General features: G+C 47.0%; 1 protein-coding gene and 1 long non-coding RNA gene across 2 annotated transcripts; one reads left to right on the forward strand and one right to left on the reverse strand.

Annotated features, from left to right (window-relative positions):
* Positions 1-1093: 1093 nt before the first annotated feature.
* LOC116995919 (retinoic acid-induced protein 3-like) lies at positions 1094-16568 on the forward strand. Its single transcript, XM_033059027.1, has 4 exons — positions 1094-10203; positions 12587-13542; positions 14545-14588; positions 15247-16568. The coding sequence occupies exons 2-4, from the start codon at positions 12618-12620 to the stop codon at positions 15337-15339; spliced, it is 1062 nt and encodes a 353-aa protein (XP_032914918.1). The 5' UTR covers positions 1094-10203; positions 12587-12617; the 3' UTR covers positions 15340-16568.
* Positions 10374-27986, reverse strand: LOC116995920. The gene is made up of 2 exons (XR_004417824.1): positions 27738-27986; positions 10374-10604 (listed from the first exon to the last, which is right to left on the reverse strand). It is a non-coding gene; the product is annotated as an uncharacterized LOC116995920 (long non-coding RNA).

Genomic DNA, 27986 nt, shown 5'->3' on the forward strand with positions numbered 1-27986 from the left:
TTGATCAGATAAGGCTGACCAAGGGATTCCACTAATCTTTGGAAGAAGTCAGTGGCTGCTATCTTGGGAAGTGATGCCAGCAGCTGCATGAAGTTGGGGAGCCACCTCTGCTGTGACTGAGGGACAGGGAATCTCCCTGCACAGGCTGGGGTAGGGAAGCCCTTCGCCCACGAGTGCCTGGGTGCAGCTGCCCTCCCTGCCTTCAGGCCTTTCCACGTGGACTGACTTGTTCCTTTGGAAGCGTTGGCCAAGGGTTCCCTTCACATAATTAAGTTACAATGATGTGCTTTGTTTCTTCAGCTGGCAGAGACCTGCTGAACCCTGCTGAGATCCTTCCAGGCAAGATTTCCTCTTGCTCAGCATGTCCCAGAATGTGTGGCATTAGTAAGCTTCCATTATTTGGTGGTTTTTTGGGACATCTAATCTTCTCACACCACCCTTAGCCTCTCCTACATGTTTGAATCCCTTCCTTCACCATGAAAGTCTCAGGCATCCCATTTTCTAAGCACCTGCTGCACTCTCTCCTGCTTACTTTTCCCCAGCTTTGCCCCACCAAATAGCCTGCAACCAGCCCCCCTCAGCAGGGCTGGTTCTGTGCTTTGCTCCTACTGCATTGCCCTGTGGTCCTGCAGGCTCTTTTTCTGTCTTTTTGTGTCTGCCCAAGCTGCTTGCTTTCAGTTCTGTTTTGCTTTTGTTTTCCAGAGTATAGGGAAGATGTGAGTTGCCTCAGTTCCCACTTGGCTCTCCCCATCTGAATGGTAGTCTAGGAAACACGTGTGTGCCTTGAAGCCTCTTGTCAGAGGAAGCTACTACAACTCCTGTGCAGGTAGAGGTTCCTTCACTGCACACCTGCAGGCATATCCCACCTCAGCTGGTAAGGGACTGGCTGGAATCTGTGTTTCCAGGTGCTCTAGAAGATACCAAACAAGTAGGTATACAATAGAAAGTAATAGAGATCCTGTTGGAATCTCTGGGCAAGTCTGTTATTAATTAATGTTAATCTTGTTAATTAATTAACACTGCTTGTTAGGAAAAGATGGTTTATTTATTGAACAACTTGTTTCAACTCATTACTTGTAGTAGTCAAATCTTTTTGATAACTTACAAGAAGGATGGTTAGATTTAGGGCAAAACAATCAAAATCTCGTGCTGTCCTGCAAGGTTAGGATGCATCCTAACCAGTAATAGTTTCAACAGTGCCATTGTTTTGCTCAATGATTATAAATGAGTAGTTAAGAAAGTCAGATTTCAATTGGCCAGCTGAGGTTTTAACCATGCACACATCTAGATTAATCACTCCGGAGATTGGGGATTATCAACTGTTACATAATAGCAGATTTTTTTTAATTGGAACAGGACTGTTAGCAGATGCTGCATTTGCTAAAGAAACCAGATTGTAATGCAATACATCCAGAATGCGTGCTTTGTTTGGCAGAATCATGCATGTGGATTGCTACTTTTCTTTGCCCTAACCTCTAGTGACAGCACACTGCTAATCAGGCAGGTGAATTATTAGAGTTGGATTTAGTTCTTATTTGGGCTGTTAAGTAAAAACTGAAGTTGGTTTGGTTCAGTTGTGGTTCAACACAGCTTCAGATCTACTGTGTGAGTTCAGCTCTGACTGAAGAAAAGCTAACCCCATGTACTGTAAAATCTCATAGTAATTTGAATCCCATGTGTATCACAGCTCTGTAATTTGATAAACCCTTAAAGCAATAATATTGCTCAAATCCATATAGTGTATGTGGGTGGGATCTCTTCATTCACATACAGCACAGGTTTTTTTTAAAAAAAGTTAGCTCATCCCACATTATGGGATGTGCTGTGTGCCAAGCAGAAGGTCTGTGCTAAAATTTACAGTGATTCTTTTTGCCTTTTAAAATGTAGGTGCATAAGCACTGAATTTTCTGTGTGATTAAATAAACCTCCCCACGGATCCTAGAGAGGGAATTATGTGTGCTTGCTGAAATGCAGCAGCACTACCTGGTGTCCAAAAGCTGATCCTGGGTGAGGGATTCCTGGAAAAAGCAATATATAGCCTTTTAAGGAGAGCTACTTGTGTTCCAGTTGGTATTTCATTACTGCAAATAAATGTCTGTTATAGCAGTTTGTTCATAATGAGAAGGAAGGGATTATCAGGCAATGCAACAACTGTGGAAGAGGAGAAGAACCTGCTGCAGAGAGACAAAGATTCTGTTTGCCAGATCATGCACACACCAAGAGGCATCCCTCATCTCCGATGCTTTCCTGGATCACTCACACCATTAGCTGAAGCTGTGTTTGCATTTCTGAAGAAGTTAATTGGCAATTAAACCTCCACTCAACCTTTCCCTGGGGTATGGCTGTCACTTAGAGTGTTGCTTTTGTTTACCAAGCAAAACAGCCAGGGCTGCTGGGTCTGGAGAGCAATGGTGAGTCCAGGGGCTCCCATGGGAGGCTTGTCCATCACACCCAGCAGCCAGCTAAGTGGCCAGGAAAGAAGCACAGCACATCCAGAAAGGGGCTCCTTAGGTTGGAATTACTGGTCCAAATGGTTGCACAGGCTGTCTCTTCATACTGCAAGTCAGAAACTTTGTAAGCCTTCTCTATTTCAGCCAAGTCCTCTCCATTTAGCTATTAATAATGACTGCACACTGATGTCCTTCCCCCTAGCTTAGGGGAGCTCCTAGGTTGTCAAGAAGTTTGGAAGAAAAATAATCAATGCCAAGGACATGGTAACCAGTTGTATTTTTTGCCTAGTTCAGACCTCACCTTCTCCTCCTAGCCCTGGACACAACATCCACTCTGAAAGTTCATATTTAACAGTTTAATGCTCTTTTCTAATCCAATATTGCTCCTTGCAATTGTAAACATTGAGCATTTACAATATCTTTAGTGACCACAGAAAATGTGAGATAGCAAATATTTCCACAGGTTTATCTGAAATCAAGAGAGGAGTTAAAGGAAGATCTGAGGTGAGACAAGGGAACTCTGCAGATCCCAGCAGCAGATCAAGAGACACTTTTGAGTTCTGACAGCTGGTCTGAATTGTCAGTGGAAATTTGTCTGAATTTTCAATAGAATAATGGACTTTTGGTAAAGGGAGTGAGGAAGAGTATCTGTGTATGTGTGAGTGTTTAAGACTATATATTTGAGGGATTCTCTTTTCTTTGCATGAATCAGAAAACTTAAAATAATAATATTAGGAATTTTATGCACAGACTGCATTTTTCACTTAACTTTCCCGTTGAGACTTCCACTCTATCGTGAAAGATTTAAAAGGAGAATAATTAAATGAATTACATTAGGCCTCTGCTTCAGTTCTCAAGTACTTAATCTCTCTGGCTAGGATTCAAATCTATGGCCTGAAGTGCTCCATCTTTAAAAAATCGAGCCACTGAACTAGACAGCATTTAAAGAGTGCCCATCTTTAGGATCTGGTGTCACAAAGCAAAGGAGACCTATTGCAGAGGAACAGGTAGATATGCTACATATCCTGCAGTGAATTTTCTATAGAAAACCATTTTCAGTGATGCTCCTGATTTGCAATTGCCCGTTCTCTTTCTCAACCTGCTGACTGCCACTGCCACTCCTGGCTTGTCATTGCCTTCTCTTGCTCTCCCCTCCCCTAGCTACCACTTGCACCAACAGCATCCTCACACCTTGCAAGTTCTGGATTTTTATCCAGTTTTAGTGGACATTGCAGCAAAAGCGTGACAGGCAGTGCGAGGCTGGGTGTGGCTGACAGGGGTGTGTGTGTTTTTGTGGGTATGAGCCTGCCAAAATTAGGCAGAAACTGCAGAAAGAGACATCCTTTCACAGCGGCCAACAGGAATGCTACCAGACCTCTGAAACACACCCATGTCGTTGGTATGTCCCTCAGGGAGCTCGGTGTCTCTGGTGACACCTGGGAGTTGGAGATTTCATAAAGCATCAGTTGTGATTAGCAAGTAGGGTGAAAAGAAACTTGGGAGACCTTAATACTGACACAACAACTGCTCTCTTCTGGCAAATACTGCATGGAAGAGAATCATTGAAGAATAGGGTTTTGGTAGGAGGAGTAAAGAGCTGAAATGCAGTCCTGGGCCTCCAGTGCAGCAGTATCCCGGGATGTTTATGTGCCTGTGTTGTCCTCGAAGCTGGAAGAGCAACACACTTGCCTCAAGGCACACCATGATGGAGGAAGCAGTGGAGGGAGATCTGCATGCATAATCTTGTGCCAGGCGAAAGGAGGGTGTCCATCCATATGCTGGCCTTCTAAATGGAGGATACTTAGCTCTACCATCTACCTGTGACAGAAACCAAGTATTTCCCCAGGCTCTTGGGTTACCACAAGGAGGGGAGTCCTCTGGATTTGAGTTAAAAGGCATTTTGTGCATGCTAAAAACATGGCCCTAGCCCTAGTCTGATAAAGCACACATCCTGCTTTTCTACTATCTCACCTCTGAGCATTTGCAAGGCTGTTGTGGTCTTTTTGGCACACGAATACTGAGCTGGGGAAGGACTTCAGCATGGATCATGCTAGTACTGCCCTGATGGATGCTGACATCTGAGTGAGTCCTTGACTGACCCTGGAAGACAGCTGAGGAGTTTTATGGTCATCTATAATCAGGGCCAAGCAACAAACTTTATCTTGAGTGAACTATCAAGCAGAAGTGAGGCGTTGGCTTTATAAGCAGTTTATATTTAATTTGGTAACTATTACTCACTGCATTTCTGCCAGGTAAGCCCTGGCCTGGCACTTCTAACAGTCTCCGGCTCTAACTCACAGGAACACAAAGCATCTCCCCTCAAATGCCCATGGCTCCTAGGAGATGGCTGGCTGTGGAGTCCCCAACTCCATCTGCCTGAGCTTTGCTGCCAACTCAGAAGAAACTGCACAGAAGAGAATCTCTTTCTCCCAGAACTGCAGCAAGACATCCTTCAGTAGGGCTAGCAGCAGACCATTGTGTGTTATCATGTTCTTTGCTTACATATTTCTGAAGCCTGACTGATATTTCCATGGTGGTTCTCTACAGGGCTTCTCATCAACTCTCCAGCTCCAGGAGGTGACAAGGGGATTTGTGACTCCAAGAACAAGAACTGCCTGCCCTGGGCACTTGCTCTGAACTGTAAGAAAATATTTGGGATCAATAGGCTGTGAATTCAATTACTTGACCTTATCTTACAATTGTTCATTATATTTTTCTCCCCTGATGGTCATTTCAGTCAAGGAAAATCATAGCATTGGTTAAAGTTAGTCTACACACACTGACTGAAACTGCTGGCTTCTTCCCAGCCATGGTTCTGCAGTCAGTAGCAGATTTGTATGCAGACATTGCATAGAATCAATAAGGTTGGAAAAAATCTTCAATATCATCAAGCCCAACCAGATGTATCTGATTAAACATGTAAACACAATTGTATTTTTGATAATTTATCCAGGAGAAACAATATTGAGTTTATGCCAGCTTTTATGCTGGCTGCATGAGGACACAGATCTGTACTTGCATGAAGAAGCTTGTTGATAAAAAAAATCCAACATCTATCAAAGTTTCTGGGTTTTATTTTTCTTTTCTGATGAAAACTGAAAGGGAGGAGTGATTTATGTTGGATCTCAGCTTTTCTTTGTGCTATTGTGGTAAAGAATAATTTTCTGTATCGCTGAGCAGGATTGTTTTTGTGTGCAGCCTGATTCCCAGGAATGTTTCTTGCATAGAAGCAGACTCCTGCAGAACCTCTAACCCAAGACACTGCTGGCAGGAGAAATCAGATCCCAGGGCAGGATGGCTATCTCAGAATCTCTACTGCCAACAGCCACCCATGAAAGAGGAAGCCTGATCCTCTCCCAGTGAGAATCTCAGTCTTTGCAACCCCACATCTCACAGGGTGGAGTGGACAAGGAAGGAAAAGGGGAAACTACTTCAGGCACAGTGGGCAAGTCACAGTTTCAGCTGTTTTCCACTTACTTCTGCCCATTCTTGCCCCAGCTTCCACATATGTGGAATAGGAAAGACTGTGATACCTGTCCCCGTGGGACAGCAGCAAGTCCAAGGCAGGAACAGGTCCATCAGGTACTCCAGGAACCAACCCCTGCCCCTGGGTTTCCAGGTACCAGGCTGTTCACCCCTGGGATTGCATGCAGAAGTGATCCTGTTTGCAGCAGTGCAGAGCATCATGCTCCTAGCAGAGGACCAGGCAGTCCATTTCCACAAGCAAGCTCTTCTCACCAATTAGGAATGCTGTAGAAGTTAATTCACAGGTTTGAAAGTTTCTGTTTATAGGATATACTCAAGAACATTGATTTCAATATTTTAATAAGTCTCCTTGTCCTTTTCTTGACCAAATTTCTCCCTTTCCCAGTAAATGAAAGTCCTGTACCAGGAATTAGGGCATTTAGGAGCCAGGAAGAGAAAGGGTTTGGACAAAACCTGCTAATTTAAAGAAGGGAACTTCTTTGAGAGGAAGCAGCAATCAGCACAGAAAGCAAAGCATTGTTACATACCAGAAATGTTTATATTTGTCCTGAGACTGAAAATAGCAGGGAGCACAGCATGCAGTTTGGAAGAACTGATAGCTGCAGAGACAAGTAAAGGCTCTGAAGGACACCAGAATGTGGGGGGTTTTTGTGATTATTTTGGATAATATTTACTTTTTGGTGCAACAATCTTCGTTTCCAAAGGAAAACTAGTAAACCTTTACAGTCTTAGAGTTTTTGGTAAACCTTGGATACACACTTTCAAAGCCAGAATATGAGGGATTCAAGGACAGGACACCCAGGAGAAAGTCCAGTAGTATGCAAAGATCCCACATGTCCCTTTCCAGAAATGACAGCCTCTCCCTTGTCTTCTCTCCTGTCTAAGGCAATGGTGCTCTGAACTGGCTGGCTGAAGACCCTTTATCTCTGTGCCAGTCTCTTCCAAGGGTGCCATAATGTTTATACCTGAACTGATTTAAAGATGAAGAAAATAGATGGAGCAGGGTGGGGTGGAGCTTGCTGTAATGATGACTGTGATAAGTACTGGCAGGGGGATGTTTTTCAGGGAGCAAGGCTGTTCTTATGTTATTAAGCTATCTGTTGTGCACAGGTAGCTAAGCAGGAGGAATGTCACAAGCCTATTCACAACGCAGCCAATATCACCGGTCAAACATAAACATGTTATTTAGACACATTCCAGAGCGCCATGCACCATCTCTCCCCAGGCATCTGCTTGCCTTATTACTTGTCTTAATAAAAGATGCTATCTCTGTCCCTGCACCTCCCAGACATGCTTCCTTCCCCAGGCCTGGCTGAGCTGAGGGGCTGCAGCATTCTGCCGTTTGCTGGGACACCGAAGCCAGTGGAGAAGGGCTGGTCCAGGGCACTGGGCAGTGCTGGGCACTCCCACCCCACAGGGGGGTGAGAGCCAGGCAATGCCAGCAGCAAGAAGGGGCAGGGAGCAGAGCTGACTCAGAGGAAGAGCCCCATCCTGCTGCCCGAGAACTGGGAGTTGTGGGTGCCAAAGGGGTCAGACCCTGCTGCTGTCCCTGACTCTCCTTGTCAACCAGTCACTATCCTTCCCATTACCAGCAGCCAGCTTGCTTGTCCAGGGCTGCAATGTGGCCAAAGCAAGCAGTTTTGCTACAAGAGCCTCCTACCTAAAGGAACTTCCAGCATTACCAGCATTTTGCTACTGGATTGTGTTTAAATTGTTTTGCAGATTTGCTATGCAATTCAGCTGTCAAGTGTAAAGATCTGTATCATTCTCTTGTCTCCATCTCTCTTGGAAAGAAATGGGTCATTCTCAGGTGTGATTTGGTTTGTCTTGAAGGAGATCAACTGTAACTACCCTGGAAGTGCCCCTTTCTCTCCACCAACCACAGTGGGAATCCACATGGCTGCCTCCAATGAAGAAGTCTGCTCTCTAGACACCTAGGAGTCAATTTGATTGTCCATACGCTGCTGCCTAGGGTCATTTGGGATCTTCTGTGCTATTTAGCTCCAGAAGGATTGATTCCCATAGCTCTTCTACCTTATATGCCATCCCTATGCTGTTCACTGAGTAACAAGTAACATCTTCAATTAACTCTTTATCTATGCTGGTGTACCAGAATTAAGTCCTTACAGAGAACTAGGTACCTACAGATAAGCTGGGCGTCTCAACTCTGAAATAGCCAGGCAGATTGAGCACTCAATCCATTTGCTCTTCCAAAGGTGAATTGAGATGCCTAAGGGTATCAGAAACATCTGCACAGGACTGCCAGATCTGATAGAGGAGGTATGGGAAATTCATGTGCTCCTGCAAGCACATCTCACCTTTCTGGTGTGATCACTGTGCCATTTCTACTCTCACCTGTAGACCAGTGGTGCCTCTCCACCCTCCCTGGCACAGCATGAGAGCCATGGACACTATGCCTCACACCACAATGAGTCAACTGCCCTCAGGCTTCTAAATCGCTTGGGATTGTTTTAAAATGTAGCCCCATTAGCCTTCTGAAAGCACAGGTTATGTTTGATGACTGGCTCTCATGGATTTCTCAGGCATTCTGAAAAATGTCTGTGTTACTTTTACCTTTTCTTCTTTTTTTCCCCTGATGTAATTTGACATGGTCTATTCCATGAGGTTTTGTGTGTCTGTGTAAATGTGGGGAAGTAGCTGGCAGTCCATAATGTGCTCTGACAAGATGCAAATAGGCTGGCAGTGACCTGTGACCTTTGAAAGCTTCTTGCGAGGCTTTCCTAAGACAAATTGGGTCCCACTGAGGTGGTGCTAAGCTCCTCTCCATCGCTACTTATTTTGTCATTTTTCATAACTATCTCCTTCTTGGCTGGCTTACTAAGCCCAGGATCTGCTTTAAAGTTTAGACTAATTTCATGGAGAGAAACCTGGTATGTCCTTTCCTAAGAAGCCTCAGGATTTTACACTGAAATAGAAGTAAGAAGGATGTGAAGAACTGTCTTAGGGTTCAGCATGGCCCACTTCACAGTGACAGCACTGAGTGCTGCCTTTTGCTGGATGAGCCACTCATCCCTGTAGGTCCTCGTGTACTTTTGTGGGGTGTGGAACTCCCTCATAGGAGTTTTGTGGCAATCTCCACTTGTGAGATTCAAAAAGGATCAGCACTCAGCAATAAGCCAAAAGCCCTAGAACAAACAAACAAAATTAACAAGCAGATTAAACACCTGTGGGCACTTAGACCTCAGCACAGGCGTGTGCAGCTGCTCTACCCCCACCTCTGGTTTTGGGAAGGAGCACAAACTTTGTGAGGTGGGGGGGATTTTTAGGTTTGGGACTTTGTGTAGGGACTGAGTGCTTCATGTGTATAGGCCTTGATGTCAATTCCTTAATCAGGATAACGAAATACTCCCAGTGAGTAATATTTAAAATAACAAATGAAGTCATGAACACAGTGGATATACTCGAGGATTTAGATGGGCTTGTGCTGATAGGTGTGTCGGGCCAGAGGCATAAAATGTAGAGCAAGGGGGAATTTGTCATTGCCTTTGTTCATTAACCATTTGGGCCAGCAATTTGGACAAAGTGACTCAGTGCTGGCGAGTGGAGCTGAGCCTTCAGAAAGCAAGGCTGGTCTGAGCAGACACGAGGAAACCCAAGCTGCCCTTTGCAGCAGGGTGGCACGGGCGGAAGGGACAAGCAGAGCAGACGTGTCCCCACACAGCACCTTGAGAGCCCCGAGAACACAAACCACCTCTGGATCCGGGCTCGCCGTTCTCCCTGGGCACTGGGGCCAGTTTCACCCACCACAGCCTGCTCATCCACTTTACGAGCAGTTTATCTGGCGAGAAGGCAGGCAGGGAGACAAAAGGCTGGAGCAGGGAGGGGACGCGCTGCTATTCATAGTGGCGGTCCCCACCCACGGGTGCCAGGAGCCAGCCAGGGCAGCAGCACCTTATCAGGCACCGGAGTGAGGCAGCCAGGAGCCCATTCAGCCCATTCGGCGCTGTCCCAGCGCTCCATCCCCACCCGGCCCAGGGTGAGTGCCCCGCTGACGTCAGGGGCCCTTACTTCATTTCCTGGCACAGGGGCCGAATTTTCGCGGCCGTGTCCTGTGGGAGAGCAGAGGAGAGGCGGTGGAACTGGAATAGGCGTGCTCGGCCCCACCTCCGAGCCCTCCAGCTGTTAAAGCTCCCAGGAGCGGCGGGCGCGGAGCTGCTGCCGGGCCTGCGGGAGCGGAGGAGCCGGGCACTGCTGAGCTTTCCTGGACGGAGCCTCCCGCTGCCTTCACCGGGCAGGACCCACGCAGGTAATCCAGGGCAGTGGGTCTAGGGGGGCTGCCTCCAGGCAGGACCATGGTGTGGGGTGGGAGAGCAGGGCCGTGGGTGCCACGGTGAGCTGAGGGTGCCTCCCATCCTTGGCTGTAAGACGGGACTGCCAGCTGGAGCTGGGGACGCGCTGCCGGGACACTTTGAAATCTGTGCGTGAACGGGTACTTTATCTACAAACATCAATGGGAAAGGAGGGCGGAGGGGGAAGGCTCAAGCGAGGGCTGTGATTTGGCGTGTACTGTATGAGCCACCACAGCACAGGACTTCTCTGCCCCGTGGAACTCCCGGACACTGCTGTAGGTGCTGGACGAGCAGACTCGGTTCTGGGGAGCAGCACCCACCCTGGAGACCGGGTGGCTCTTCATGCCTCTCAGGACATCTATCCTGGGAAAAAGAGAAGGCAGTAAAAATGGTTGCAGCGGCCAAGTCGGGAAGGTTCCTTCCATCCCGATTGTGGTGGCCGGCTGTGGCAGGCCCCACGGCCAGGACCGAAGCTGTGCCGGTGCTCCGGGCTGTCCTGAGGTCGCTCACGCCGGTGCTCGGGGCTCTCCACGTGCCTCAGCAGCGAGCAGCAGTCCCTGTCTGCCGGAGCTGTGAATAAGATAAGCTAATCTAATCAACTCTAAATGTCTGCGGATAAAATTTTAGCGTTTTCTCTCTAGATTTTCAGAAAGGTTCATAATTTTTTACTCACAATTCTCCAGATAACACAGCTATCTGTGTGAGAGATCATAAATCTCCAAAATTGTGCGTACATTGATTATGAAAACTCCTTCATGTGTTATCCACTTATTCCATTCTCTCCATGAAAGTCCAAAGTTCCTGCATATTTGAATAATATGCATTTATGTGCAGCCTTTTGAAGAACTGTGCATCTTTTACACAGTGAGGTTAGAAGCTGGAAAAATATTTTCCCAATTCATTTATAAGCAAGTCCATTGAAGCATATGTGGAGTTGAGAGTGAGTCAGTGATATTTTCACCCTTTGTTCATCCCTTGGTTAGATTAACTGCCATTTATTAAAAACAATCTGCACTCATTAAAAGCTGCTGGAAGGGTTTGAGAACCAACTTCGTAAGTACAGTATGTTGTTCTGGGCAGGAAAATCAAGGCAAATGGCATAGTGAGCACTAAATTTTGCAAGATTAATTTTTTCTTTATCTATTAGAAAGCCCCTGATTTTCCAGTGTGAATCACCATTAAAGACAGGTTTGCTCATGTTTCATTCATGTATCTAAACTCCTCTTTTGACAGATTTTAGACACTCAAGCCTAACTGAGGAATTTAGTATTTAGGAATCAGAACCTGTCCCCTAGGGTCTAAACTCCCTCATTATGCCTTCATAATGGCCATGATGTGCCAAAGGCCCCCATGCTGTGGTTTCTGCATGTGCTTCAAGCTCCCAAGAAAGTAGGGAACTTAATCCCCCTACACAGCCCACTTAAGCTCTCTTATTCCCTGGGAGACAGGCTTGCTCAGACAGCACTGAAATCCTTATGATGAGACAGCAGGAATGTGTTAGAGACCTTGACATCACATCCACATCACTTGTGGACTCCTCACCAGTGGCTTGGTGGTTACTTCTCATGCAGTGAACAGCATTGGCTCTGACATCTGAGGCCTCGAGTCAGTGCAAGGCAGTATCTTGGGGAGGAGACTGAGGTCTTTGAGACACTCCTTATTGCTACACTGCTGTGAAGGAGGAGTGTGAGTTTAGGGCTAGTGGTTGGTGGCCTGTATTTGCTGTTGAATTTGGAGTGAGAAGGGCTATGCTGGAGGCATAGGGGTAGGTTATCTGCAAGGTAAAAGGTGTTAAAGTTCCCCCTTCTTTCACAACAGTAGACCAAAGCCAAAAGTGCCTCAGAGAATGTCAGAGGGGGGAAATGAATGTAAAAGAGAACAAGTTCCTTGTCCTGCACTGTTCTTCTCTGAATCTCCCTGGTACAAGGTACTGATTTTGTTTGAACTCGTCAGAAGAGCATAAACTGAGTTATGACTTAGAGCTGCTCTTGTGGCACAGAAGTGACAAGGCAGCTCAGTCTCTGCACTGCAGGGCACCAAGCAAGTGCTTGCTGCAGCACCTTACCTTCTCCCTGCTCCCCACACTCCTAAAACATTGCACAACATCAGGCACAGTGCAGAGGACATGCAAGGTGAATTACCTCCTCCAGAGGGGCTTGGCTTGCCCTTGATGGAGAGCCAGTGCCAAACTATGAGATGACTCTGCTCCCATTGCCCCATTAGCACTGTGGATGCTTGCCCAGTGACGGGGGGGTGGGGATCTGTCCTGCCTCTCCTTCCCCACTGCTGATGGTACCCAGATGGTTGACTTGACAGGCTGTGCTTTCTCTTTTTCTCCAGCTTTGGAGAGGGTGCTCAGGAAGGCGAGAGGATGGCAACGTCACCGCCCCCAGGCTGCGGCAACATCGGTGCTGACTACCACCTGCTCTGTGACACAGAGAAGGCCTGGGGGATTGTCCTGGAGTCGCTGGCTGCAGCAGGCATCCTCATCACCATTTTCCTCATCTGCTCGCTCTTCTTCCTCATCTGCAAAGTCCAAGACAACAGCAAGAGGCACATGATCTCCGTCTATTTTTTCTTCCTTTTAGGCACACTCGGCGTTTTTGGTCTCACTTTTGCCTTCATCATTAAACTCAATGACAGGACTCGTCCCACTCGCTTCTTCCTATTTGGAGTCATCTTTGCTCTCTGCTTCTCATGCCTGCTCACCCATGCCTGCAACCTCAACAAACTAGTAAGAGGAAGAAAGCCCTTCTCCTGGAGGGTGCTACTGCTCCTCCTTGTTTCCTTTGCCCTGGTACAAGTTGTGATCAGCATTGAGTACTTAGTCACCATGTTAGTAAACCAGAGAGAAGTATTCCTGACTATGTCTCGGGAGGATACCAACAAGGACTTTGTCATGCTTCTGATCTACGTGCTGTTCCTGATGGCTCTGACCTTCTTGGTTTCCATGTTCACATTCTGTGGGCCATATAAAAGCTGGAAGAGGCATGGGGCGCACATCTTTGTCACTGTCCTGTTCTCCATTGCCATTTGGGTAGTGTGGATCACTATGCTCATAAAAGGCAACACGGACTTAGACAAAATAACGTGGGATGATCCTGTTGTGGCCATTGCTCTGGTGTCCAATGGCTGGATTTTCCTGATAATGTATATTGTCCCCGAAATTTGTTTCCTCACTGCTCCTCTGAAGCTAGAGGACTACCCTCCAGAAAATGACTTCTGCCAACCCAAGTTCATAAAGCAGGCAACTGGAGTGGACAACCGTGCCTACACCCAAGATGAAATTGTGCAAGGTATGGTGAAGTGAATGACTCCGCTGTCCCCCCAGCCCTAAGCCCACAAACACCACTCATTACCTAAGAGAGGTGGGAGAGCTACAAGAAAAGATTTGAAGGTGATAAATTAGAGGTTAGGAAAAAGTTTCAGACTGATGACACTTTGGAAATGGCACATGAAAATTAATCTCCAGACATGAGGGAAATGAGTTAGGACCAATGCAAAAGCTAAAGATGTGCAGGAGGAGTGACTGAGGAGGAGACTTACTGCATGTCAGGGCTAAAATATAACTCTTTATGACCCTGCTGTGTCTGGGAAGTCCATGTTAAAAATCAGGAGGGGTTTTTTTGTCTCTTAGTGATGCATCAGCTCTTCAGGCCTATCTAGGTTATACCTTAGAGGTTATTATTTCAGTTCTGATCATATCCATGTAAGAATGAATCCATCATCCAAAAAGGAGTCAAGGAGGTCTTCCTTTTCCATGTGAAAAAGGTCAAGGAGGTCTTGCTTTTGTGTATGCTGCTTGGGCAAAGCAAAATGTTCTGTCAGTTGAGGTTTCCTAAACCTGTGGGTGAGAGATGTGATTCCTCTGGCTGTGGATTTGTTACTGGTATCGTGTTTGTCACCTGGAGGCAGACCCCCAGGTTTGTGAAAGGATAGCCAAGAGAGGCTGTGCTCTCCCAGGGAATACTGTGAAGGGGGTCTTGTGCATACAAGTGGGAGGGATTTGGCTGATGGTGGTGACAGTAATGGTGAGGCAACAGGAGGTGTCTAAACTCCAAGGCCACCTGTGTCCTGTTATTTACAATGCCATTCATTCCTGCTTTCAGAAGGAATTATTTAATGTCCTCCATCTATGGATTTTAGCCCATTCCTGCCTGCATATTGCACAGTTAGACCAGTCTAAAAGCAGCTGCTCATGTGGCCACAGACCCTCTGAGTCTCCCTGATGTGGTATTTCCAAGCTACTGTGAAATGCTAATGCACTAACTTTCCCTTGCTTTTGTCTTGTGACACAGGAGACCTCAACTACTCCCCGTACGCTTCTAACTTTCAGATGAAGGTAAGTTCGTGGCACCATCACCTGTTTCACCACATGCAGGCTGTAGGCTATTGTTCAGGTGCTGAAAGGAAGGGAAGGAGAAGGGGCAAAGGCAGATGGACCTAGAGCAGGCTTTGTGCCATGTTCGTGGAGGTGCCTGGCTGGGAGGTAGGAAGGAGCTATGACATGTCCAGGGACATGGGAAGGCAAGAGGGGCCCAAGGTAAAGAGGTTGTGGTTTTCAATACTTCAGGATTTGGAATGACATAAGAAGCCCTCTCTTTGAGCATGATTCCTACAGTAGACTGTGCCCTTTCCTCAGGAGAGTGTGCTTGTTTTCTCAGCCCATGCCCTGAGTGGATTCCCACCATCAGACACTGGAAGTTGCAGTGCAGATGCAGAGCAGGCAGTCTGCATGTCCACCTGCCCATTCACCAGTCCTCCTTCAGAGCACAGCCTAGCCAGGTCTAGTAGCTCACATCATGTTCCCACATGTCCTCTGGTGACATGTTTCCATCACTAATTTGTTCTGCCAAGATCCTCTTCCACAGCCTTACTGGTCACATTCTCAGGAAACCTTCAGTTCTGTTTTACCCTTCTTTCCTTTGTTTTCTTTATAAGCCCTGTTTTATTACTTCTGTCTAGTTTTCAAGGTAAAGACTTCTGTGCTTCCTTTTCAGGCCATTGAACCCCAGAATGATTTCTCCATCCCTCGCCCCAAGGCCCGGACAAGCCCATACCACGACTACACTGGTGGGAAAAGCCCCATGTAGCAGCTCCACAGTCAGCAGAGACTGAGTGCCCCTCAGCAGAGGCATGGGGAATGGGCCACATGGTGACAACTGAGATGATCCTGCAGAAGAGTCAACCCACACCAGCAAAAAGGAGAGGGATCCTCTTTCCCCCACACAGGCATCTTTGTAGCTCCCTGTTATTCTTCTAACATAGCTTTCAGGCACAGCCCTGGCCATCCTGTCCTTGCTCACTCTGTCCCCATGGAATGGAGCTTCTCTCTCTGATGGAAGAGCATCCTGGCCTATTTTCAGCAGGAATGCTAGAGAAGCAGGAAGATCATCAGCTGGGTCTGTGACTGGCTTTGCCCCAGACAGGACCTGCTTTAATCAGCTCATGGGGGTGCCTGCACCCCTCATCTGATGGGAGAAGAGGAAGGACCAGGAGCATCAGCCCTACACAGTCCTTCCTCCTGCCCACCCACGATGACATCTCAGGTACTACTGAGGACATTTTTATGTATCCACTGTTAGTTGTGTGCCTACTCCCAGCCCTGCCTGGCTGTCCTCCAGAGATCAGTGGAGAAGACAGAAAGAGTATTTCTTTTTTCATCTTCATATTTGCTTTTAGCACCTTCCTCATCATCTACAGACCATGCTGGAGATGGGGAAGAAAACTTAAAGACATAAAATCATCGCCACCAATTTACCCTGACACATGTTCCAGTTCATGTTCTAACAGCTTCCTTTCCAGTTCTGATTCTTACCCATGTGCCCCAACTGAGCTGCCCAAGGTGCCTGCCCCCCTGCAAACTCTCCCTCCCCACCCCAGCCACTCTAGGCTGTGGATCCCCAAAGACAAAGCCTCTTCCATGTGGCTCCTCACCCTGGTGAGATATAATCCTGTGAACCCTGGATCTTGCCTCTTCCTGAGTGTGTCTGTGGTATTAACACAAACATTTCCCAAGCATCCAGGTTACAGAGGGCAGACACCCTTCTTCCCAGGTATGAGTGAGTGTGTATAAAAGTGTGTGTGTGTGGGGTGTGGACTGCACCCTGGTGATGAGCAATGAGTCTGCAGAGTTGAATCATTCTGTAACCTGCTTTGCATTTGATAAGTAGCTTTCCATGGTATTTCATGTAGAACTCCAGAGAGCTCTCCAAGTGAGTGTGTGTGGTACACTGGCATCTGACACAGCTGTATATTTATTTAGTACTTTGTATATGGACTGTTTAATTAATAAAAACCCAAACAGCCTGAGTATGAGAAACTGGTGTTCTTCCTTGGGAATGTGATTCCTGTAATGGCTGGTAGGGTGACAGCAGTAGCTCTCCATGGGTTGGAGTGGGCCACCTGGGAGGTTGCACATGGGGAAGAATGGCAGAGAGGTGCTGCTTTGAAGCTGTTGTGGACCCAAAGATCAGCTGCTTGAGGGTGCAGAAGGGTTAGTAGCTTCTCCTTGCTACTTTTCTAGAATAAAGTTATTCAGTGTTAGGGGTGATAAGAACTGAGGAAATACAAATCCAAGCCACAGCAAAATCTTATCAGTGAAGATGATAATTTTTTAACCTCCTGGTAGTATGAGGCTATAATTTCCCTTTTTAGAGGGTACTCTCCCATGAGATTCTACATGGTGTCTTATGCTACCACATACCCTTATGCTCTTTGCAGGCAAACGCCTTCCTCATGCACAGTGCTGTGTAGAATCAGGCAGCCTGGGTCTTCCCCACTCTGCCTCCCAGCACTGAAGGGCAACACAAGGACATCCAAGGCTTCAGAATCCCTTGTCATGAGAAAGATCCCTCCTGATTTTGAAATGTATCACGGGATAACTTGCCTTTTTCTAGTAAATTTGAGGTGGAAATGACGCTAACCATCCCTCCTCTTTTCTCTTTCACCTACACAGTTCACAGGTTTAACGTGGAGAATGAGGGAGAAAACTCAAGGATGCTAATATAACATTGGAGAGCAGGTTGGGAAAAGGGTTTGTGAAGCCATGATGCAACTTGTTGATTTACAGACTGAAGGTAGGAGGGATGTGCTTGAAACAGTAGCTAACTTTCAATAAATCAGCTTTTCAAGCAGATGTGGTGTCATTGATAACTATAGGATAATGAGAATGATTCAAAAATGTGTTGAAAGAGAGCCAGCTGCTCTGCTTCAGTGGAGTCTGGTGCAGCAAAGGAACAGGTTAACAGGAGAAATAGGAGTCAAGTGTGCTCTTACCATGTTTTCCATATCCCAGGCACTTACCAACTCCTTCACTAACTGCCACAGACCAGAAAATACCTCCCAATGTGCCTTGGCCCCAGAGGTGGCAGAACTAGGAGGGATGGGAGACATCATTTGCACTCCCATTGATTCAGGGCATGGTGATTTTCTTGATTATTTGGTTGTTACTGTAAGTGCTGCTTGGCAATGAATGAAAATTTCCTTCCACGGATTTAGAGTGCCTTTTAGAATAAATTTTTTAAGCCTCTGTAATGACACAAATACTAATCTACCCAGGGTTATTTTGCACTTGTTTGATATTAAGGCAGCTTTGTGTAAGAGCTCATTTAAATGCCAAAATAAACATGAATTTCTGTGGAACTTGGCACTGCTGGATAAGGGGTGCTGCTGCGCTGCAGGCTTCTCACACCTCAGGAGAGACTTTTGGGAAAGCAGGAGTTTCCTCTCTCGTTATAATTGAGCCTAAACCAGAGCAGCTGGCCACTTAGTCACACACACATCCCAGGGAAATCCTAAACTGGTGGGGCCAGACAGACTGGAACCAAAAGGAGCAAGTGAGTTAAGGAGGCAGGATCCTTGTGCTGTTTTTTTCTGAAAACCCAGTAAAGCTCATCCCTACCCTCTCTCCTGCACAGGGCTCCCTTGGTGGTGGTGGTTGCAGGTGCTCTGCCTTCAGGGCCCTCTGGTTTCTGGTCCCTCCTCTCCCTTTTCAAGGAGACCAGAGAGCCAGAAATGTACACAGCAGAGAAGGGCTGGCACAGAGCACACCTGGATTATGAAAGCAGGCAGGATTATCAGGAGGCAGGATAAACTGCTGAACTTCGGGTCAGGAGTGTCATGGGAAAAGAGCAAAGAAGGACAAAAACACTGTTTGGTCCCAGGACCTTCAGGGTCACCATCCCATGGCCTTGCCAGGGCTGTAGGGCTCCACGTGCCTGGCCAGGAGTGAACGTGGAGGGTGCAATAAACCCTTGGGGCACAGACCCAGGTCACTGGTGACACAACTTGGAATGGGGAGGAACCTTGCTGGAGTCACCTCCCAAATGCTCCCTGCCCTTTCTGGCAGCTGGTGCCAGGGCCACCCTCCCTAAACCAGCCTTTCTTTGAGGGGGATTCACCCTCTTCCTACAAGTCCTGAGCCCTTGGTGTGCCACAGGGGTCATGAGTCCCTCTTGCTCAGTGGGGCCCACTTTCTCCAGGCTCACAGGGCCAAGTGATCACTGTAATCAGATCTGCTCCCCAGGGAACAGAATCACAGGGCCACAACTTGGATGTGGCATCTTTTGGTCCCAGTGTGCATGCTGCTCCTTTGCCAGGGGTGACTGACTGTCTCACAGCAGGGCTGGCAGTACAGGTGGCATGTCCAGGGCCCAATTACAGCAGTCACCTTCTCCCATACAAACCTTGCACAGTAGGTTTCAGGTTTCAGTGTTTCTCATCACAGAAGCAGAGGCAGCTGAAGAGGAGAAATGCCTCCCATTTTCCTGGTCCTGACAGAGGCAAAGTGAACAGCTGGGAGCAGTCTCCTTCAGCCCTCCCTGGCAGCTGCACTGCAGCCTGTGAGCAGCACCTAGAGGGCAACAACACTCGGGAGCAAGAGACAGCCTTCAGCCCGCCCTGCATTTCCACTCACACTCTGCTCTTACACGCACGCACTCCCCCCAGGGAGGGACTGATTCTGCAGCTTCTTAAAGACAAACATGAGATCCAAAAGCTGCCAGTGTGAAAGTCGTGTGTGAGTAATACATGGGATGCCTCTTGCTTTATTCTGTTCCCTTTAAAGTGTAAGCTGACAGAACATGCACATCACTTGTGGTTCTGAGAAGCCACAGAGTTCTTCCTTGTTTCCAGCTCTTTCCTACATTTTAGTAGGTTTAGCCGTACTGCAGAGTCACTCAAAGGTTTTGGTCAGATGGCACTTCTGGAGAGGTCCAGTCCAGCTTCTGCCCTGAACAAAGCTCATCTCAAAGACCAGTTTGATGTAAGTTTTGAATGTCTCCAAAGGCAGAGATCACAGAACTTTTTAGGTCCCTATGCTGGTGTCTCGTCTCATTGAGATTTCTTTCAAACCTGTGTCTAATCAGAATTTCCCTTCTTGCAACTTCTCTGTCATCCTTTCACTGTGCTCCTCTGAGAGAGGTCTGGTCCCATCTTCTCTATAGCACCCATTTAGTTAATAGACAAGAGCACCTGGATCCCCCTTAGCCTTTCCTCTGATGACCAAGCAGGTCCCTCAGTCTTTCTCCCTGGTGACATGGTCCAAGCAACTCCCAATGGTCTCAGTGGCTCCTCAGCCAGACTTGTTCCCCTTGATCAAGCTCTGTAGCAGTGAGAGACCCCAACCGGACACAGTACTCCAGACAGTGCCTCCTGAGCACTAAATAAAAGGAGATAACCAATTCCATCACCTTGCTGACTTCACCCTTACTCAGACAGCCTGGTATGTGGTTGGTGTACATTGCTGTAAGTGTGCATCACTGGAGAGTGCCTTTTTCAGACTCATTTTCCCCAGCACCAGTTACTCCCTTTGCCCTGGAGGAGCTTGTGTGGTTATAAATAGAAGGGAGTGTTCCTGAGCTCAGCCCTGAGCTTCCCTCTGTAAGGAGGGAGAACAGGAGCTGGAAGAGCACCCAAGGCCACTGAGCTGAGGGCTGCAGTGACAGCTGCCTCTCCTAGGAGGAAGTTCTGGAGAAGGAAACCCAAGAGCCCCTGCTCAACTTTGCCTGCTTTCTGGGGCTCTGAATGCAAAGTGGAGGTGTGCCTCAGCAGCAGCAAGCCCATCCCTTGGGTACCACCTGGCCTGTGTCACTGCACCCAGGCTGGGGCTGGTGTGCTGCTGGTGAGCAGCTGCACTCAGGGGAGCTGTGCACTCTGGGGTACCCAGCCATGGCACTCAGCTGCCTCTGCCCCAAGGCAGCCTCTGGCACTGCACTGAGCAGTGTTGCACAATGGTCCCTGCCCCACTCCAGCCACCTTGGTTCCTTTGGGCCTGGGACATGTCTCATCCCCTCTCTCTACCTGCAGCACACTCACCCTTCTGCACTCAGTACTTTCCTATTTAGGATTCTTTCCCTCCCTTAAAGTCAACATGCGCTGCCACATGCAGTTTCTAGGGAAACTGGTGTTTGCTTTGCTTTTGCTATGGTGACGAGCGAATCACTCTGCTAGATGTGAGTGCCATTTTCTGCAAAAGACTTTCTGAAGTGCCAGGCATGGAGCAGGAGCTGCCCTCCTGTCTGACCAGGCTGACTTTATCTGCATCGATCTCCAGAGACAGCCAGGGCTCTGCCTGGCTGAGTGGTTTCTCCCGTCAGACTGGTAACAGGTGCTTTTGAGGAGAAAGCAAAGGCTGTGGCTTACAAAATGGGCATCTTGTTCTCTAACTAATTAGTCAAGAGCTGAAATAGAATGCTGTGTCTCCAGCATATGTCACTGTCTGCTGTTTCTCTCTCAAAAGTCTGTAGTGAGAATCAAATGCTTGAGTATAGAGAAATGATGAAAAATTTTTATGAGGTTTCTAATCATGGACAGAAAAGGACCTCAAATCCTCTGGTACTCGTCCTTGTTCAATGCTGTAAGAAACTATGTTTTCCTGCAAATCATCTCTTTACAGGTTTTGCCAGACAGAACAATCACGCCTGACTCTCGGAAGTCAGGCACTGCTCAGTCACTTGATCCTCCCAGGGCGCGCCTATAATCCAAAAAGCAGGCTGCTCCTGCAGGCACGAGGAGAGGGAGAGGGAGAGGGAGAGGGAGAGGGAGAGGGAGAGGGAGAGGGAGAGGGAGAGGGAGAGGGAGAGGGAGAGGGAGAGGGAGAGGGAGAGGGAGAGGGAGATGGTCATTCCGGCAGCGGCCGCTGGGCGGAGCCCTTGCCCCGCAGAGAGCGGCTGGGGCTGAGCGGGGGGAGCGCGCTCGGCTCCGGCAAAAAACCCGCCCAGGGAGAAAAACCCGCTTCTCAGCACAGCTTTGGCGTTAAAACTCTTAATATCATCATAATCGTTATTATTATTATTATTATTATTATTATTATTATTATTATTATTATTATTATTATTATTAGCAGCAGCAGCAGCAGCAGCAGCAGCAGCAGCAGCAGCAGCCACAACAACGTTATTTCATGGCCTTGCATTGAACTTCGGTAAAATTTGCAATTTTGCCACCATGAAATGATTTCTTTGACTCAGCGTGTTCCAATAAAAAAAACAAAAACCCCAAAAATCCAAAACAACAAAAAAAAAATCAAAAACCAACAAACTATAACTTTCCAGCTGAAAAAAGAAAGCTTGTCGACTGTGACGTTCTGCTTGTTTTATACAGCAGCACAAAGAGCTTGTCTCTGAACTAATTTTATTTTGAGCACTACGTGATTTCAAGTAGCCTCTTCCTGACTGTCTGCACTTCAGCTGCTGGAGAGAAATGGCTGCCTGGAGAGGCTGCTGCCCATCTTTGGTGAGGTGTTTGTGGAAGATCAGTCAGCCCCCAGACCCTGCGCTGCAGAGTCCTGGCGCTTCACAAGGCTGTGAGGGATGGACAATTGCTGGGGTGGGCAGCAAGCGGGCATGCTTCTGGCAGACTGTCCAGGTCACCAGCTCTGCTCCCCACTCTGTGCAGCCTCCCAGATGGAGGCCACCAGCTTTTGGGCTTGCCTAGGTGGGACTATGCCAGTCAGAAAGCCAGGAGACCCCCAGTGTCAAAGTCTGGGGAATCTGGCAACAGCATGGACAAAGCTATTACACAAAGCAGAATCAGGTCTTTGTCCTTTCCCCTCCTCACCCATCACCACCATCAGTCCTATGTACAGAGACTGTGTTGTGGCTCTCCTCTGTTACATCCAGACTTTTGGGTTAAAATCAGCAAGTGAGATGAGACATCGACAGAGCCAAGATTAAAAGCCCAGTTCTTAAGCACAAGTCAGCTCACAAGCAGATGGATTCACTGATGCAAGGACGTGTGTGCTGAGCCAAGGTATGCTCAATTCTCCAGAGCTGATGGAAGGACTGTGGGACAGTTGTGGTACTGCTTCAAATGACCTGAGAGCTGTCTATTCAGTTTTGGCGGCATTGCAGTGCCACTGTCCCCCTCCCTGCTCCCCTGCTCCTGTCCTAGGAGGACATTGGCTCTACTGCCCACTGTGTTTTAGTGAACTCTCTAAGAGCCAAGCAAAAACCTGTCCTGTGTGAGGATGATGCCTTGGAACCGAGGCTAGACAGTGTTAAAGGCAGAAAGCAGGTATTGATTAAAAGGCCTTCAGAGGACACGCCTTGGGCAGTACAAGAGCCTGGCTGTGGCTCCATCCAAGACGCACACCCAGTCGTGAGTTTTCACTCTTCTATAAGTTTTGTTCCATTTACATATTAGGGTTAATTGTCCAATTGCAGTTTCAGGTTATGAAGTCCCATCCTCCCAGATTGCTCTCCTAAATTAACTGCTGTTCACACTTTTTGGGCCCGAGGCTGCCATGGTGTCCTTTGTTCCCAGGCTGGAAAAGGATTGTTTTGTCTAACTAAACTGTGAAGAGAATTTGCTAACGCGTTCTGTGAAGTTCAGAGTTATATAATAATGCAGTACAGGATCTGGAAAATCTGAAAGCTGAAACATAAGGCATCAAGGGCCCGAGATGTGGAACCGTCTCTGTTTCCCCGACATCGGATCCTCAGCAGCCAGGCGGGGGCACTGCGGTATCTGCATCCACGCACGGCTCCGCTCCTGCCCAGCTGCACAGAACGCACCAAGACACACCACGAACCATTTTAACCTGTTCAAAGCCTTCCAGTGAGTTCACACCAGATCTGCAGCTCGTTTCTTAGTGCTGATCGCATTTTTCATCCGACACCAGTAGTTCTAAAGCCAGATTACCCAGGTGTCTAGCCCTGGTTCTAGCTACAAGTGCTTTTTTCCAAATCCTCAGACAAGTGGGGTGGGAGGAGGGGAAAGATCTCTCTCTGCAAGTTTGGTTATGAATCTTGCCTTTTTTGGAATATCGTTTGTCTTTATTGTCTGCCAATACTCTCTAAAAGTGGAATCAACTTTATGGAATGAATGAGGAAACGCTGAAAGAAGCTGCATGCTCCTTTACAGGATCCCAGAGATGAAACCCTTGCTTGGTGTCTCTCCCAGTTTCTCTTTCACAGTGCAGTTTTCAAATGCAGTCAGTTTTTGGGGCATGCTCTGCCTCCAACTGTGCATACAATGCTCACACTGAAATTAATAGAAGCATGATGATACATTTGAAGTAAAAACATTGGGAAAAATGTTAAATCCTTACAGGTACAAAAATTGGCAAAAGTTTCTCTGACTTTAGTTCTTACCTTAGAGACATCTATAGGTCTAAGTTTGTAAGGAATCATTTTTATGGGTATATGTGTCTTAGCATAATACTAAGAAATAAAAAAAATCCCATGAACTTGGAGACATATAAGAATTTTAAAAACATGTCTTTGTGGCCTCCCTCTAAACAGGGATTTGTTACTGTGAGACAGACCCCACTGTCTCAACCCCAGTAAACTCTGGAGAATGGAGAATTGTTTGTGTTTGATGGGATCATCACAATACCCATGGACAAGGTGCTGGTCACCAGTTTGCACTGGTGACCTTAGATCTGCTACTCAGAAATTCTGCTGTCTTGTTTTTGGTATGTCTTTTGAGTTGCTAAGAGTCCTTCAGAAGGTCTTCCACATGCTTATCCTTCCATCATGCTAGCATGATGGGGAAATGATACTTCCTACATTCAGGGTAGAAGGTGAAGGTCAAATTTTCACCATGCCTAGGTAGTTGCTCACCCACATGCCCAGGTGAATTGCTCTGTGTCATTCAGAAAAGAGAGTCAAACCTGGGCTGCTTTCAGGCAAGGACTCAAACTACAGGAAGTGGTGGAGTCACCATGCCTGGAAGGTTCAAAAAACAAGTAGAGATGGAATTTAATTATATGGCTTGGTGGGTATGGTGACATACAGTTGAAGGTTGGATTTGATGATCTCAGAGGTTTTTTCCAACCTGTATGACTCTATGATACTGTGCCCTCCTTCCCCTCCCTATAATGGAGAAATGCTCCCACCAACCTCTGGTTTACAGGACAGAGGGGACCGAACATGTAGGACAGCTCCTCTGAGCAGCAGTCTTACTCAGAAGGGACACTGTTATCAAGTATAAAGTTTAAGATCACTTCCTGGAGGAGGATGAGCTCTCATCTAGCATTGCTCATCTGCTTAAATGGAAGCCTCTGTAGGAAGAAATGAGGAGGGTCAGAATATCTGGATGCTCTCAGAGCACAAGGTAAGGAGATGTTTGGTATAGGTCTTCACATTCAGACTGTCCTGTTGTCCCAAGCAAACCAAGCACAGAAGCTCAGTTCAGCGTCCAGTGGCAGCTGGACTCCAGGATGTCTGTGGACCCTCCACTCCAGCACTAACATTTTGCCTTCCCTACCAGCTAGGTGAAGCAAGTGCAGTTTCCTCAGAACAAGCTGCATGCCTGCCACTTCTGCAGTGTAAAATTAGCCAGCAGCATCTTGCTGCAGAGATTTCATAAGAGGGAGGAAGTCATGGGTTAGTGGCACTGGGTCAAGGGTTTTTCTGGCTCCAGCTATGCCTGGCTGAAACTCCCAAAACTTGTCTCATGAGCTGGACCAGATTTGCAGTCATGTGCAGACATGAGGGGGAATGGGAGCATCTCCCAGTCAGGCAGAATGAGCTCCTGATTCCCTGGGCAGATCAGCTGAGATGCAGCTCCCTGCACCCAAGCCATCCACCCTGCCATTACACCATGGCCTCCTCCTTGGTGCCCATCTGTGGCCCTGGGCACGGGGAGGAGAAAAGCAGGAGAGGAAAGTAATCCTGTCACGTTGTGCTGACAGTGAGCATTCATCCTTTGCAGCTTCCTCTGAGCATCTGTAGCACTGCTTTTCCTTTCTCAGCTCCATCCAGCTCTGCAGGTGAATTCCTGAAAGGGCTGTGAACTAACTGTGCTTTCTAAAGACCTGAAGAATGAGGACATTATTTACTTTGGTTGTCGATGGGCATCAAATGGTGTGAAAGAAATGTATGCCTCAACCCCATCACTATCTGGGACCAAAATAACAGATAAAAGGAGAAAATCTGTGGGAGTTATCATTATATGGAGTTGCCATGGAAATAGCATGAGAGAACTTGGAGGAGAGCTGACACACTATGTCTCCAGGAGGGCATAAATCTCCAGCTAGCCTCACGCCTTTTTATCACATTAACAGGCAATTTTTTTTGCTTCAGCAAGAAGTGGGAAAACATCAAAGCACAGTTCTGACATTTTTGTCTATCCCTTGATTTCTCTGATGAAGACCTCCCTGACCCCTCAAGAAACAGAAAAGTGAACCCTAATGCTATTGGTAAGTTGCCCTAGAAACCATTTAATAATTTCAGTAAAATGGTAAGAAGCATGTAATTTTAAGCAGAAAATATTACTGACTTTTGTGAAATCATATTTTTAAAACACTTTATTAAAAATGTAGTATTCTAAGAGTTTTTTAAAATAAAAAATTATGCACTTCATTTAAAAGATTTTTTAAATGCTGCTTTCTAAGGAAAAGCATTGCAACCTGAAGGATCTCTTTCAGGTGAAGTTGCTGTCTTGTGCCATTGCACTGTTCTGGGAAGTCTGTTTAATTCTCTTCTTTCAATCACCAAATCTCACTTTTAGTCCATTTCATCCCCCCTGCTCAGGACAGGACAACCAAGTCTGCTCATACATTATATCCTGAGACTTCACAAGCACCGCTCTGAGGCACGATGTTGTATAGGGGTGATGTTGTATAGGGGTGACATCTTCCTGCTCACAAGTTCAGCTCTCCACCCTGCACGTCCCCACAGGCCATGTGTCACTCCTCTGGTCCCCACTCAGGACTTCCAGTGGTGGCTGTGGCAATCTGACCCAGAGTAAACCACCACTTGGATGCTGGCATCCACCTGCACCTGAGTACAGGTGTGCAAGTGGGAGTGAACAAAAACACTTCTGTTCACTAACAAAATTGTTGTCCATGCCTATAAAGCCTCACATTTTATTCTGCTATATTATTACTCCAATTTTGCAAAATGTTTTCCCAGGATATTGGTTTACCAGCCCTACCTTCCACCCCTTCCTAGGGCTTGGGCTGCTACAGATTGTTACTGAGCACCTTTAGAGGCAAGAAGGACATTGAGCCTGCAACCAGGCTCTACAGGGTGGAGGGTGGGCAGGAAAGCCTGCAGCAGGGGAGCAGCAAAGCCTTCATATTTGTGCCTTGTCCTGTCCAGCAGAGCCCATATAAGTGGAAAAGGAAAGATGCCCAGGACCCTCCAATGAGACTTTATCCTCCCCACCCACCAGTACCAACACATCAGCCCTGCATGGGTACTGCAAGGGCAAGTGAGATGAAAGGGAGCAGAATAACAAGAGAGGAAGACAAAGAGCACAGTCCCCAAATGCTCCTCTAAGAGTCAATTCAAGTTATGTTCCAGATACTGACCCGGTTATTTCTCAGAGGACCATCTCACCAACTGAATTTCCACCATATTTGTGACTCCACTTGCAAAACCTGGAACCCCAAGAGATATAAAGGCCTACATTTTGAAAACCAGAATAGCTAAAGCCATGGAATTAATTTGTGTAGGGTGACAACTTTGGGCCAGGCTTCTTCTTTGGCTTACAGCTATCACATTTATCACAATTGGCAGCAATTTCAAGTTTTTTTTTCCCTAAAGCTGTCTTAAAGAAAGAAAGGAAGGAGGGGTGAAGGGACAAAGGTCTCTTTTGACACCTGCATTTCTAAGACAAAAGTCTTACAATTATCTAAGAACAAAACTTGTGTTAAGTTCTTGTTGATTGTTTTGTCTCTTTGCTCAGCATCAATTTAAGATAAAATTATACACATAATTTTATAAATGCTATTTATAAAGCTGTGGATACATATTATGCATATTTTGTGCCAAAATGAATCCATTTTTACCCCTATGAAATGACAAGTCCCAAACACTGAATAATTCCACAGGGGCTATTTTTAAGGCACTTGGTGGTGCATTTGTTGCTGAGTAGCATCTCTCTGTCTATAGCCATGGGAATAGAGACCATTTTTAGCTTCTCATAATTCAGGAGCTGGGTTCAGTCCAGAGGAGTTTGTCACAACAATTTGAAAGGCTATTTATGATAAACGGAGTTGTGGATTATGGGATCAAACATTTCAGGAAACAATTGTGCTTACCTTCACATCAGGATTGTCTGGGGAGCTTGTATTCATCCCCTTGCCACGTCTCAGGAGCAGGAACTGCAGTCACAGGGAAACTCTCTGTCAGGGTGGCACTTCCCAGGATATTTTCCTCATTTCCCTGGTGTGCCTGGTTGTACCTTGCTGCTTTCAGCAGAGTTATCTGGAAGCAGGTGCCTCCAGTATTGCTTCAGGATTGTTATTTTCATTTGTTTCTTTCCAAGGAAAGGGAAAACATCCAGAGCC

The sequence above is a fragment of the Catharus ustulatus genome, chromosome 4 (assembly GCF_009819885.2).
Source record: "Catharus ustulatus isolate bCatUst1 chromosome 4, bCatUst1.pri.v2, whole genome shotgun sequence".
Lineage (NCBI taxonomy): Eukaryota > Metazoa > Chordata > Aves > Passeriformes > Turdidae > Catharus > Catharus ustulatus.

What these genes read in the sequence shown, in the direction of transcription:
- LOC116995919 (XM_033059027.1), top strand. Translation starts at nt 12,618, where the DNA reads ATGGCAACGTCACCGCCCCCAGGCTGCGGCAACATCGGTGCTGACTAC. An exon ending in CCAAGATGAAATTGTGCAAG is followed by an intron (nt 13,543 to 14,544) that starts GTATGGTGAAGT and finishes CTTGTGACACAG; the next exon opens with GAGACCTCAACTACTCCCCG. An exon ending in CTTCTAACTTTCAGATGAAG is followed by an intron (nt 14,589 to 15,246) that starts GTAAGTTCGTGG and finishes CTTCCTTTTCAG; the next exon opens with GCCATTGAACCCCAGAATGA.